At 31.9% G+C, this 15038-nt stretch overlaps 1 protein-coding gene across 4 annotated transcripts in view; it reads left to right on the top strand.

The window, feature by feature from the left end:
- Positions 1-15038, top strand: part of LOC115874928 — a 57074-nt gene that overhangs the window by 19057 nt on the left and 22979 nt on the right. For all 4 annotated transcript variants that reach the window (XM_030890229.1, XM_030890228.1, XM_030890227.1 and 1 more), the window contains 5 exons: positions 770-958; positions 1018-1084; positions 3196-3312; positions 9575-10189; positions 12783-13004. In XM_030890229.1, the coding sequence (XP_030746089.1) occupies positions 770-958; positions 1018-1084; positions 3196-3312; positions 9575-10189; positions 12783-13004 (1210 nt within the window). The remainder of the gene's footprint in view (positions 1-769; positions 959-1017; positions 1085-3195; positions 3313-9574; positions 10190-12782; positions 13005-15038) is intronic.

The following is a 15038-nucleotide window of genomic DNA, read 5'->3' as shown; positions in this document are numbered from 1 at the left end:
ATGTCATATATACAAACAAACCAAATTTCGTTGTATTATCTGAAAAAATAAAAAAGTAAAAAAGTGAACCCCTTTTGAGAAACACCTGGTAGAATCGGCTGAAAATGAATACAGTTCTTAAAAATGCACTATAACGAATAATCTACCAAAAGACCCCTGTAACCCTCCGCCTGCTAAATATTGATTCTTCAACGACAACATTTCTTAAACGGTTTACCGGTTAATTTATTTCATAAAATGCTTGCACTAGATATCCGGGCACTCGAAAAAACAGCGACTACCTAAACGCATCCTAGATCTATAGAGCAAACTGGTTGTCGCATTCTTCACCGCACCTCAGTCCTCGGGACCGACGCGATGGGCTGTGCCGTCGTTTACGACCTGCTGCTACGAGTATATAGTGTGAATTATATATGTTCGCGAACGTTTTGTTCGAGTAGCTTGGACGCGGCTTGCGATCGCAAGCACGTGAGAACCGCGAGCGTCGCGAGCGCCGCGCACATCTCGCTCCGACTGTTTGCCATGTTTTTCGTGTTTCACCGGTTTTCGTTCGGCCTGCTCGAGAGCAATGTGGACGCAGCTTCAGAATCCGATTCGATTAAATTAATCGTATCGAATCTATAAAATGTGAACGGAAATTTAATGGAAAGTTTTAGTGGTTATTAAATTTTAACGGAAAATGTAAGAAAAGAAAACAATCAAATGATGATTTGGGCAATCAAATCGTTGTCACCCGGTTTAAGTATTAAATTATTTAATCCCTTTCCAGAATTCGGTAGAAAAACTTCTTAAAATTTTAAACACAAAACCTGAAAGTAGAACAGATACTAATATAGAGACAGAATTGAAACTTTTACAAGAAGCAATCAACAAACTAAGACCCAAAGAAGATGCAGATTTAGATGGTTTTATTAACATTAATGATAAAGGCGGCAAAGATGATGCATCTAATTTTCAGGTAGAAATAATATTTTAATTCAAAAATCGTGATCCTAAAACTACACTAAATTTTTTTAGAATTTACTATCTGAAATTATAAGCAACGGAATCAAAGAGGAAAACAATAAAAAGCTTCCTACCCCAGGTAAATATCTTGTTAATAATACATTTAAAGTGTGATCAAAAAGTTTTATAGTCTACAGGCTTCAGAGGATAACGTAATAACTTCTACAGTACATTACATTAGAATTTATATAACATCAATATCCAAAGTCAAATTGATCAGAAATCTTTCGTTCGCACAGTAAATAATTGAGTTCATTTTATTTGAAGAATATTAAGTAACATGTTTCTTAAAATACCATTTTTTAACTTATCAGTGGGAATGCTTGATAATCAATATCATGTAATGAAGAAATCGAATAAGAATTATATTATATAGCTTATAACTCATTCCTTAAAAACTCCATATTTGATATTAATAAATGCTTAAATAACACAGGCCAACAATCATTTTGTAATTTGGTATTTTTCATATTTTTGGTGTTTTGGGAACTAAACTAATGAAAATCATTGTATTTTTGTTTCCATCGCGCACAACTTTTTAATTAATTTTTGAAATGTAATATTTATTGTTTGGTTTGGTAACATTTTAAAAATTACAATTGTTACGCCACTGGCTTAAATAGCGTACACATTATTAGAACGCTAGAAGGGAATCCAGCCAATTTAGAAGAGGTTACCAGTTTTTCTGGACCTGGAGTTTACCTGGACCTGGAAGATAACCTTAGCGATGTTGAACAGAACAGAACATCGGAAAAGAGCAGTTTGGATTTCGTAGCGTTTGGACACGTGAAGCCATATTTTGAATGACGCTATTGTTGCAAAAGTGCTGCCAATTTAGCCAGAACATCTATGTGTGCTTCATCGACTTTGAAAAAGCATTTTATCGAGTCAAACATACAGAGCTCTTTCGGCATCTGAAATCGTATAACTACACAACTATGCAATGCGCCTTTTAGTAAACTTATACTACAATCAAACTGCTGCTGTTAAGGTCGACGAAGAAACTACAAATGACATCCCAATAAAACGAGGAGTAAGACAGGGGTGTATTTTGTGACCGTTACTATTCAACTTGTAGTACGAGAGCTAGCAACGTCGGGAAAACAAGTATTTTAAGAAAGCTGGCTCTTTAAAATATCGTTTACTGTGCTCTCTGGAACAGCATGCGGCCCGTCTGGCTGCCGGTAAACGTTGCGTTCCCTACTGCGCATTGAAAGAAGGTCCTATATTTTTATTAGTGCTTTAAATTATAGTATTGAATATAAACCGACCGCGTCTCCGTAGCTCAGCGCGTAGAGGTTCCGCCTTTCAAACGAGGAGTTATAGTTTGAGACCGGGTCAGGGCAAAATTTTTTTTATTTTATTTTCGTTTATATTCTGATAGTAAAGTATTAAATAATTCTGGTGATTTAAAAATAAAACAAATATTTAATACTTTACTATGGACATGGACGCTAAAAGTAGAGAATATAAATAAACTAGAAGCCTTTGAAATGTGGTGCTACCGGAGAATCCTTAAGATTTCTTGGACCGAACATACAAGCAACGAAAAAGACAGCTAAATAAAGATCGGGAACTCTTAACCACCAAGGCCAGAAAGGTTAGCTACTTCGGACACATAATACGTAGCACCAAATATGATATTCCTCGTTTAATCGTCCAAGGAAACGTCGAAGGTAGAAGATGGGCAGGTCGAAAGAAACTGTCATGGCTGAGAAATATATGGAATTGGACCGGTCTGGGGGTGGAGAGGCTGTTTCATGCAGCAGAAGATAGAGAACTCTTCAACGAAATAGTCATGGAGATCGCCAACGCCTGAAGACAGGCATGGCACCGCAAGAAGAAGATTGATAAAAAATCATCTTACGTGATAAAGGAAAATGGTAATCAGATTTCAATTTAGGAGACCTAAACTAAACAGGTTCGAAATAAACTTTGAAAAGTTTAAAAATTGTTGGCCTGTATAATAGGCGACTAGTTTTGGTTCTAGATAAAAATCCAAGCAGTCCCTATCTTCAGGTCGTTAAGTCTGAATGCCATAGGAAAGTAAACACAGTTAAATTCCGTTAATAATTAATTTCTATCAAAATAGAAATAGAAAAAATACAATCTTATAAGAGCTAATTAAAGAATAATAACCAATTACTAGCAAAAATTGTTCAATTTAATCCTAACCAAACATACTTTTAGGCCCCGAACCAAGTTTGTCTGCTAATGTGATAGCAAATTTGACACCACAGCAACTACTGCAACTAAAGGAAAGTATTAATGGCAAAGAAAATTGGAACAATTTTATGAAGGCAATGGGTAAGTTTTTAATATTTTTTTAATGACCCCATGTACAGGATTCTCCCACAACCTATTCATTAAAAGCTTTTTAAGATCTAATTTCAATACAGATCTGAGTGTTTTTCTATATAATGCGTATTTTCAAGGTAGGTATGTAGGTGGTGACAATTTGGATGCTCAACATTGGCATATCAGAAACTACGAGAGATACTAATTCGGTTAAATGGGATAAAAGTTGCGTAATTAGATGTTTGACAAACACTTATGAAGAAAACCCCGGTATCTTGATTAGTTTCGGATGTATGTCAAAAAAATGAAAATAATGCGTTTATATTAAATGACAATATCTTGAGAACTATTGTATCTATTGGAACGTAAGTTGGTAGTTTTATATTTTTAACCTCGGCCAATTAAATGCCGTTTTCAGAAACTTTCTAATCCTTCTAGATTTCGCACAACAGCAGTCAAGTTTTTGTTTTCTTATGGCCACCATTTTGAATTTTCATACTATTAGATAGAGCAAAAAATAATCTATACGGTGGTATCTAATATTTATTTATTATGATGTAAATTCACTAAAAAAATAAGATATTTTAAAAATTCGCTCAAAACATCAAGTCTGCCTTGGAAATCCAATTGACATTTTATATGACAGCAAGTTAATTTTTGTGTGCTCTACTAAGTGTCAAATCTGGACACAAAAATTTATAGTAAATAGTGTATTAACAGTCAACAATATGTTCACAAGTGAGGAAACACGAGATACCTATGTATGATGTTTACTTAAAAATAATAGAAATTCCGATATGGCATGCGCAAGTAATAGAATATTGTATTCTGAAAGGACGCAGCCTCAACGTACTATTTTCGCAAGGATTTCAAGAAATTTAGCAGTTGCTGGTAGCTTTAAGAAACAAAAGGACAATATTTTAAAAGGCTTAATGATTTTAATGTGCCATTCAGATTTAAATAAATCCGGATACTTCTAGTATACCCCAGTGCAGTTATGACTTTCACCATGTTGAAATTGCACAACTTTTTAGAAAGCTGCGACCATTGAAAATAGTTAGCCTTAGTAACCCTTATTAACATACTAAAAGTCCCCATTTGTCCGATGTGTGCGTCATCAAAAAAAATCGGCCGCCATCTTGAATTTTGGTACTTTTTGGGAAAAATGTAAATAACTCGAAAACGGTTTGTTATAGCGAAAAACTTCAAGAGGTAAAAATTAAAGAGAATAAAAAACTCTATTAGAATCAATAAAAAATAGTTTATTATCCTAACGCAATGACGTACAAAAAAATTTTGAAAATCGAGCAATTTTTAAAAGGAATCACCAAAATGCAAATTACTAATTTTTTAAGCTTATTAACAACTTACATGGATATTTAGCATCAATTCAACTGAAATACAATCCTTGTGACATTTTCAAGAAATATTTTTTATAGGTGGGTTAATAATATTTCAAAATTAACAAAAATTGTAAAAGCTATCCTTTACTAAATACATGTGTACTAATAATGTGCGAAAGCAGTCTCCACCTTGTCCCGGTCGGGGCGATTTGCACTTAAGCCAAGGTCTTATTGTTACCATTTTGTAAAAAACTTCTTTTTAAAAATACAGTGACAGTTTGAAAAATTAGGCTACAGGTTGGAAGAAAAAAATAAAATGTAATGTAAATTGGCGACTTTCAAAACGTTGCAAAAAGATCCTCATTTGCGACAAATTACATCCATTTTTTTAGATCCTGCAGCACAAAAATCTGAGTTAGTCGAAGCTGGAAATACATTCTTATTTTCATTATATGGTCGACATAGGCTAGCAAAAGATTTAGATCAGTTGAGGTATTTTAAATATAAAGCCCTTACATCTCGTCAGGTACTTATAGTAAAAATTTTGATTTAGCTACCTTACCTCCAACAACTAACGCAGCTGAAAATCATTATTATAGGACCTATTTATAAATGCAGTATTAGCTAAATAACGGAGAAGAGGCAACAGAATGCGGATGGAGCAAAAAAAAACGGATACCTTAGTTCCAACAACAATGTCAAACGCAGTGGCACCAGAATTTGTATTGAAAATGATTTACTATGTACTAAATTATGTACCATTGCGATAAAAAAAAGTAGTACAAGAATTAGTAGTCCCAGATGGAACTCCTGGTCTATAATGATATTTGAATTATATTGATTTTTTTTGGGTTTAGCCAACAACACTGTTTTTTTGTTTATCCCTAATGCATCTGCAATGTCCCTTATGGGAACCCCATCCCTTAATCGCGTAAATATAATCGATTTTTGCTCTGAAGTTAGAGGCATTTTTTAAAAATTACGTGACACTGACACAAGAATATAGACCAGCAGTTAAATCATATTTTGTTGTACTATTTTTTTTAATCGCAATGGTACATGTTTAAAATCCAATATGCCATGTTCATGCTTGTGTGGTAACTGTAATGGTATTTTATTGCGAGAACAAACAAATATCGGTCGATGAAGAACAAATCGAATAAAATTGTAAATTTCATTTTTTTTCTAGAGATGACTGTTTGAAAAGTTAGGTTACAAGTTGGTAACACATTTTTATTAAAATGGTCATAATTTGAATTATTGTTATTCGATTTGTAGGGGTATGTTTATAATGTATTTATCATAATGAATAAGTGTTAAGATCTTAGGTTAAGATCGTAGATGATATTTATGTCAAAAAGATATTCGCAAGTAATTTATTACATTTTATTTTTTTCTTCCAACCTGTAGCCTAATTTTTCAAACTGTCATTGTATTTTTAAAAACAAGTTGTTTACAAAATGGTAACAAAAAGACCTTGGTTTAAGTGCAAATAGGCCCGACCGGAACAAGGTGGAGGCTGCTTTCGCACATTATTAGTAAATACGTATTTAGTAAAGGATAGCTTTGACAATTTTTGTTAATTTTGAAATACTATTAAACCACCAATAAATATTTCTTGAAAATATCACAAGGACTGTATTTTAGTTGAATTGATGCTAAATATCCATGTTATTTGGTAATAAGCTAAGAAAAAATATTAATTTGCATTTCGGTGATTCCTTTTAAAAATTGCTTGATTTTCAAAAAAATTTGTACGTCACTGCGTTAGGATAATAAACTATTCTTTATTGATTCTGATAGAGTTTTTTATTCTCTTTAATTTTTACCTCTCGAAGTTTTTCGCTATAACGCACCGTTTTCGAGTTATTTACAGTTTTTCCCAAAAAGTACCAAAATTCAAGATGGCGGCCGATTTTTTTTGATGACGCACACATCGGACAAATGGGGACTTTTAGTATGTTAATAAGGGTTACTAAGGCTAACTATTTTCAATGGTCGCAGCTTTCTAAAAATTTTTGCAAATTCAAAATTATTTGCACTGGCCTAGTAGTAAAGTAAAATAACTCGCGAGTGTTGTATAAGTGATTCTTATGTAGGGAAATTATCAAAAAACATAAATATTACAACTTTAAATTTAAATGTATATCAAATTTACATTTTTTGTACATGCTGGTGATCACGAGGGAAGGTTAGAATTTTGCAAATGGTTCCGGAAAAGTGTTCAAGAGCCCTTTTTCTAGAAAAATATTATAGACGGATGAATATTTATTTACAAATTCTGGTACATTTAACAGAAAAAAATTCACATTATTATGCAGAAGAAAATCCGCATTAAATTAAGCAGAGAAACCAGACTACAGTAATATATTCTTTGAGCGTCTGGGCTGGCATTCTTGACAATAAAATTTTAGGTTCTGTATTGATCTGTATTGACCTCTACTATATCATTTTTGTGCATCCAGATTTGACACTTAATAGAATAAACAAAAAATAACTTGCTAACATATAAAGTGTCAATTGGATTTCCAAGGCAGACTTGATCTTGATCGGCGAATTTTGAAAAAATCTATTTTTTTAGTGAATTTACATAATAATGAATAAAAATTAGATACCACCGTATAGACTTTTTTTCGCCCTATCTAACAGTATAAAAATTCAAAATGGCGGCCATAAGAAAACAAAAACTTGACTGTTGTTGTGCGAAATCTAGAAGGCTTAAAATTTTTCTGGAAATGGCATCTAATTGGCCGATGTCAAAAATATAAAGCTACCAACTTACGTTCCAATAGATACAATAGTTCTGAAGATATTGTCATTTAATATAAACGTATTATTTTCATATTTTTGACAAAAATCCGAAACTAATCATGATACCGGGGTTTTCTTCATAGGTGTTTGTCAAACTTCTAATTACGCAACTTTTGTCCCATTTAACCGAATTCGTATCTCTCGTAGTTTCTGAGATGCCAATGTTGAGCATCGAAATTGTCACCACCCTGTATTTACTTTCATTTAAAAACTAAATTAAATTAAATTAAAAAAATGTATTTCCAATTTACCCGAAAGTTACGACATATTGCCTATTTTGTTTTATTTTCGGCGGAGTCTACATAAATTTTAAATACACATTTTGTGTAAAATGATCTATATTAAGCCGTTTTTAAGTAAAATACTTTCAATTTTATAATAAAAATATCAATGGCAAAAGCAGAAGTAAATGATCCCTTTTTTGGTTTTGATGCATTTTTATACAAATCTACGAGCATAATGCTTTTCGAAAAAAATCCGAAGATGATATAAGCGAAATTTGACTTTAAAGTTATTTTTTGCTTTAAATTACTGAAAGACATAAAAAATTGACTTGTAGCTCTCGGGAATCTGTCGAATTTGAGATTTAAAGAAGCTAGAAAAAGGGGAAGAAGGGTTTTGTAGAAGATGGGGAAGAATGGATAGAAGGGATTAAAACAAGTGTGTAGTCCAGAAAAAGACAATATACAAGGTGGTCCGAACTGTATTCCGGAAACTTCAGCAGCATATTCTACACATAAAAATAATTAAAAAAGTTCGTATAAATGTATGTCTTAAATTATTATTTTTATTTTGTAGATTTTCTTGCAGTGGCGAAATACCCATATAGGATTTTTTTGGGGAGATAAATCCGCCACGTATGTATAGATATTTTTCATAAATTTTTCTTCAAAAAAATTATGATAAAACAGTTTCTATTGAACTTTTAGCACAAAAACATTTCAAAGTTATGATTTCAGTCTAATAACTATTTAGACAACATGCTTAATTTATGTCAATGACAGGTATTGATAATTTAGATTAAAAATATCTCCAGAACCATTACTCGTAGATTATTTGTTATATATAGAAAAAATCAAAATAAAAATGAAACTTCTACACCCTGCATCTCCGAAACTAAGCATTTTAGGACATACATTTATAGGAAGTTTTTTACTTATTTTTATCTGCAGAATATGCTGCTGAAGCTTCCGGAATACAGTTCGGACCACCCTGTATACAGAATGATTCCTGTAAGTTGGTCATGCTTTCAGGGAACGATGGGGGACGTCGAAATATTAATTTTGATATAGCACACTATGGGTCGGAAATGCCTCTTACGCAAGATACAGGGTGTTAAAGTTTTTGAAAAATTAAAGATATTCTTTAATAGTTTTTTAAGAGTTGAAGGTATCGCTATAAAATTTTATTATAGGAGTCTACCTAACAGAGACACTTTAAATGTAAAAGTAAGAGGTTTTGGTTTCAACCAGTAGCGTAGATGTGATACGCATACGAGTAATTTTTTCAAAATAAATAGTACGCCACTGATAAAAATAAAAATTTCGGAGTTTTGTTATTTACTTGGTTTATTTCCAAGAAAAAATGTCTTGCAATTTTCTCCTATCTAACACCATTTTGTCACAATTTAAAAATAAATAATTTTTTTAATGAGAACCTTAAATATGGGACTTATTATAACTTAAAACTAAGAATTTTATTATTAACAATAAAAAAAATTCTAGTTTAAATTTATCAATTTTTTAAAAATGTATTTAAGGAGCTAAACCTCGGCCTACTTAAATTCACATGCATGTAAGTGATGAAGATAGCTGACGATGCACATGTGTTTTCTGCCCTCTAGTTATGATAATTCGCTGTATTTAAGATTCTCATTAAAAAATGTATTTATTTTTAAATTGTGACAAAATGGTGTTAGAGAGAAGAAAGTTGCAAGAGACATTTTTGCTTGGAAATAAACCGAGTAAATACAAAACTCTAAAGTTTTATTTGACCCATATCCTAAAAAACAACTTTTAACTATTTTGGTGTCACTAGAACAATGATTAGATCATATTTTTTTTAATAAACGAATTGTGTGAAAAATTCTGTATATTTACTTAATTTAAAAATTTCAGGTACCAAACAATTAATGCCGCAAAGCATCGACCCGATGTACGATTACAATAATTTGAAATATCAGAATTATCCTCCAAGTGCAATTTCTCCTCAATTTGGTCCTGCTATAATTCCATATTCCGTTAAACCAAACTTCTATGGCTATCAAACTAGTTTAGATCCCTCCTCGAATTATGGATTAGTTCAAAATTATTACAATGGCCGACTTAATCCTAACTTATTCAACGCCATTAGTGGAAATAATTACAAATATCAATGGCCGTTGTACGAAGGAAATAAGAATGTTGACGGAAATATGGCTGGATTATATAAAGATCCAAGCTTCAAAAGTTACGTACCTTACAGTAATTACGAGTCGTTTCCAAACAATCCGAAACCTTTCTATTATTCTAATCCATTAAGCAGTTTTTCTGGTTATCCAAGTAACATAGCTGAAGATGCCGATAAGCAGTGGAACAGTGCATATCAAAATAATAATAGATATATTTATAATAGATATAATACTTCTACAATGAATCAGATACCCCCAGCTGGTACGAACACAAACACAAATTATGGAAATCAGTTTTTTCCGATTTCAGAACAAGCTTACAATTATGGACAACCTTTTGAAGGTATAATATAGACTAGAGAGGAGCAAAATTGCGATTCTCCAATCGCAATTGAAACTGCGATTGCGATTTTTAAATCGCTGCGACTGTAACCTGCGATTTTTCTTCTTTTTCAGCCAGGTTCCGTCCAGTGTTGGATATAGGAATTTTCCAGGTTTTTCCATGCTTCGCGATTGCTATTGGCAACCTGCGATTGCGATTTGAATATTGTACAGGGTGTCCCACTAAGAATAGCTCTCGGCTGTATCTCGGAAAGTATTAGCCGTAGGGCCTACGAAAAAAATATTTGTAACTAAAGGGGCTATGGGGAATTGCTGGAAATTATTTTCAAGTTTGTAAAACGGCCGCTAGAGGGCGCAACTGCTATGGAAAATAAGAAAATATGATTTTTACAGAATTTTGCCTAGATAATGGGTACTATAAATAATAGCTTCATAATCTTCAATAAATTTTGGATTTTTATTGTTAGAACTATTTTCCCCTATCTACTAAAATAAAGTGGTGGGGGAAGGTTAGATCTGTCTTTATTTAAATGTTAATAACTCCGGACTCTGGATGATCAGAATCCAATAATCGACAGCTCGTTTAAAAGAGCATTTCTCGAATTCGGCCTTATTACACCATAATAATAATAATAATAATAAGGTTTTGAACGTAGACGCTAGGGGGCGCTTTCTTACAATTTAACAAACATAGCGCGTTTTTTTCAAAAAAATTAAATACGATGATAGTATACGTAATTTTAGCTGATAGTAAAGAGTAGTAAAAGCTTAAAAAGTCAGCGAAAACCGCATCTTGATATCTTCTTTCAAACTGAAGATATTAGCAAAATTACAATAAATACCAAAACATAAGCCCTTAATTACCTTATTTTTACAACACGGTGTCAGTAGCCCTCTTGATTATGCCCATTCTAATCAAAAAATAAGATAGAAAGAGTTAGTTTATTTTAAAACCGACGATATACCAGAATACCATAATACCAGATGTATTAATATCTAATAATTAAGATATTAATAACAGTGAACAAGAAACGACAATTCAGTGAAGTCATGGTAGGCTTTGAAAAAAGTTGCTTTTGACGTAATAGTTTAAACGTCAAATTGTTATTAGATCAACATTTTGATAGTCTCAGCAGCGTTTTTTATCTTTTAATTGATTTTTCAAAATGCCCAACAACTTCAACTACTTCAAATAATAAAGGCATTTTGGTATATTATTTTCATTAGGCGGTACTAGGTATACAGGGTGTTTCAAAAAACATGTGCTATCTCTCGTGGGAGATTGCTCACGTAAAAATAAGACTTATTTTTCATATCAACATAGATCCGATTCTGCTTTGTTTTGTAACTACAGGGTGTTAAAGTCCTATCATTTTTTCGATTTATTGTAATTTTCTTCCAAGTACTTTCAGCGTTTCCAATGAAATTTTGAGGGTAAAAGTTACTATAAATACGACATATTTTAAAGCTAAAAAATTGTTGCCATATTCACCAGGGATGTGTATATGGAGAATAACTGGAATATTTTTAAAAAAAAACATGTCTGCCACTGACTTTTTTTCTTTTGATATCAATATTGTGTTGGCCGTTTAATGTCAATTAAAAGTTATCTCTTGATATTTTGTCGAATTCGGCCTCCTTGATGAGATAAACGCAATTTTATTAATTACAATTAATAAAATTAAAATAAAAATTAAATTAATAAATTATATATTTTACCTAATTTATTATTAAATATTATTACTATTAGATATTATTACTATTTGGCCAACCTACAGTGAATATGTCGACACTTTTTTAGCATTAAAATATGTCACATTAATAGTAACTTTTACCCTCAAAATTTGATTCGGAACGCTAAAAGTACTTGGAAGAAAATTATAATAAATCGAAAAAATATTAAGATTTTAACACCCTGTAACTGCGAAACAAAGCAGAATCGGACATATGTTCATATGAAAAACAAATCTTATTTTTATGTGAGAAATCTCCTCACGAGAGATGGCACATGTTTTTGAAACACCCTGTATAATTGTTTTTGTATGTACCTATAGCTTAACAGTTAAAAAAGTTAATAAAAATCAGTTGTTTAGTTTTTAAGTTTTTTTAACATCTGCAACGTCAATCAATCCTAATTTATGTTATATACTCACATACCAAATCTCATTTTTATATAAAAAAAAAATAAAAAAGATATAGGGCCGAACCACTCTTAAGAAACACCCGGATCTTGGCCGTAGAAAAATAATACTTTCTCTATAAATAAATAAAATCAGAGAAAAAATTCAATCGCAATGTACCACAAAATTACAATCGCAACAAAATTGTAAATCGCAACTCCTAAAAATTCAATCTCGTAAATAGAAGGTAATCACGGTTTTAGTTTACAGAATCACAATCGCAGTAAACTTGCAAATCGCAACTATAGTAATATTGGTTGCCTAAATTCAAACTCCTAAATAGATAATAGAAGAAATCGCAGTCGCAGTTTCCTATGAGAGTCAATCGCAGGTTGCGATTGCGATATAAAATCGCTGCTCATCTCTAATATAGACATGTTTTTTATAAAAAATGTAAAAATAATAATTTTGTAGGATATGCAGATGACCCAAAAGGTTTTAGCAAACCAAACATGGTTCAATCACAGTTTAATGACCAAAATACTGACCAATACAAAACTGGAGTAATTACGGATTTAACAAGCCAAATAGAAAACCTTGAAAATGTCATTCAAAACCTCAATCAGCCCTACACACAAGAAGTAAAAGACAAAAATACCATTTGGAATTTGGAACAAAGGATTTATGATTTAAAAAGTAAATGGATATTTACCCAACATTTATTACAGTTGAGGGTTGGAACCTTTGGTGTTACACAGCAAAATAAAATTACACTAAATCACCACAATACAAAACACATTTACTTTTACACTGGACGCGCGTTTCGCTAACCATGTTAGCATCATGCTGATGATGCCAGTCCAGTGCAAAAGTAAAAGTGTTTTGGTGTATTGTGGTGATTTAGTGTAATTTTATTTTCCCAATATTTATTACTTAAAAAAACGGATCGAAAGATATAATTCAGACGTATACAGGGTGGTCCGAACTGTATATTTTTTAACTGGTTTGAACAGCAATCACTTTTCGTCCGTACCTGTATAAAACTACTGGATGAAAAAATATACATTCACGACGTTTTTTACGTAAAAAAGATCCCTTGGTAAAAATCGCTACGAGTAATGGTTCTCGAGGTCTTTGGAATCGAAATTATCAATACCTGTAGTCATTGACGTAAATTAAACATGTTGACTAAATAATTATTAAACTGAAATCATAAATTTGAAATGTTTTTGTCTAAAGTTCAACAGAAACTTTTTTATCTTCATTTTGCAAAGAAAAATTTATAATTCATTTAAAAAAATAAAAAGTTCCCAAATTAACTATTTCAGTCAAATAACTATCTACTCAACATGTTTATTTTTTGTCAATAATGACATATCTCGAAAATGGTTGCTCGTACCCATTTTTACCAAGAGATATTTTTTACGTAAAAAATCACGAAAATGCATTTTTTTTCACTCAGTAGATTTTTATCGAATAAATACCGTACGACCGAAAAAAAGCGTCGAAAACGGCTGTGGAATGACAATCGATGATAATAGTGCTGAGATCAATATAAACGTAATTTACTGAAAACTGACATAAAACTTGTCAAAATTAACACTATTATACAGGGCGCCCCAGAAATAAGTGCAAGTATTTTAAAGGGTGGTAGAACTGGCCAAAAGAAACATTTTTTCTCTTTATCGTTTTTCAAGTAAGTTCAGAATAACCGAGTTATTTTACTTTGAAAATTTAAACAAAAAATGCTTTTTTGCTTAAATTTTAAGAACCACTGGATCTTTTCTGGATTTTCTTTCATGTAAATTTAATCTACTCCCTATGTTGCCGTATTCTCAAGAAATTATGTTTTTTAACTTAAAACTAAAAAAATTTTCAAAATTTTTTCAAAAAATTCCAAATTTTCTTTCAAATTTTTTTTTTGCAAAAAAACCTCATAGACGTGTTTCTGAGACCGTAATATACTACCTGTTAAAATTTTGCACTTATTTCTGGGACACCCTGTATAAGGATTAAAAAAGGATAGAACTTTTCCAGACACACAAATATATTTCCAAAATAATATTTTTTTCTCGAATTTTGAACTACGCCATTTAAAAATCATTTTTACTCAGTATAAAAATAACTTACAACCTTCTTAAGGCCAGGCAGTAAGCTCCATTAAAAATAAAGAAGAGTATGTGGGCCAAGTAATGACGTCTAGGACTTTATTAGGAAACTTATTACTTGGAAAATTATCATCGATTGTCATTCCACAGCCTTCTTTGACGCCGTTTTTTTTGTACGATAGAATACTATATAAAAAAGGCAAAACTCTCATTCCACCTCTGTAATAAATAGCTTATTATACTTGTTAAAGAAAATGTACGAAATACACATATTAGTAGGCGGCAAACACTCGACAACAGGACTATCTTCATAGCAACAATCTAATGGCTTCTATATACAAATTGGCCAATGTATGTGCTAATACTACTGACCAGTGTTTATAGCCATCCGATTGTGAATGGCTCCTCTACACGTTGGTCAATGCTGTGCCAATCTAGTAGGGCAGTGCTTATGGTCAACGGGTAGAAGGGACTATTGGTCATGTTGGCGGCATTGGCTGAGTTAGCCCTAGAATTGGCGACCGATCCGTCCAAATACGTTTAAATAAAATATACGACGGCCTCCCCATAAGAGCAATGTATTTACGTCCCAGTATTGAAGGAGGACAGAAAATCGAGTCGA

Source organism: Sitophilus oryzae, unplaced genomic scaffold (assembly GCF_002938485.1).
Source record: "Sitophilus oryzae breed Bouriz unplaced genomic scaffold, Soryzae_2.0 scaffold_1307_pilon_pilon, whole genome shotgun sequence".
Classification (NCBI taxonomy): Eukaryota; Metazoa; Arthropoda; class Insecta; order Coleoptera; family Curculionidae; genus Sitophilus; species Sitophilus oryzae.
This window is presented reverse-complemented; position numbering and strand designations above follow the sequence as displayed.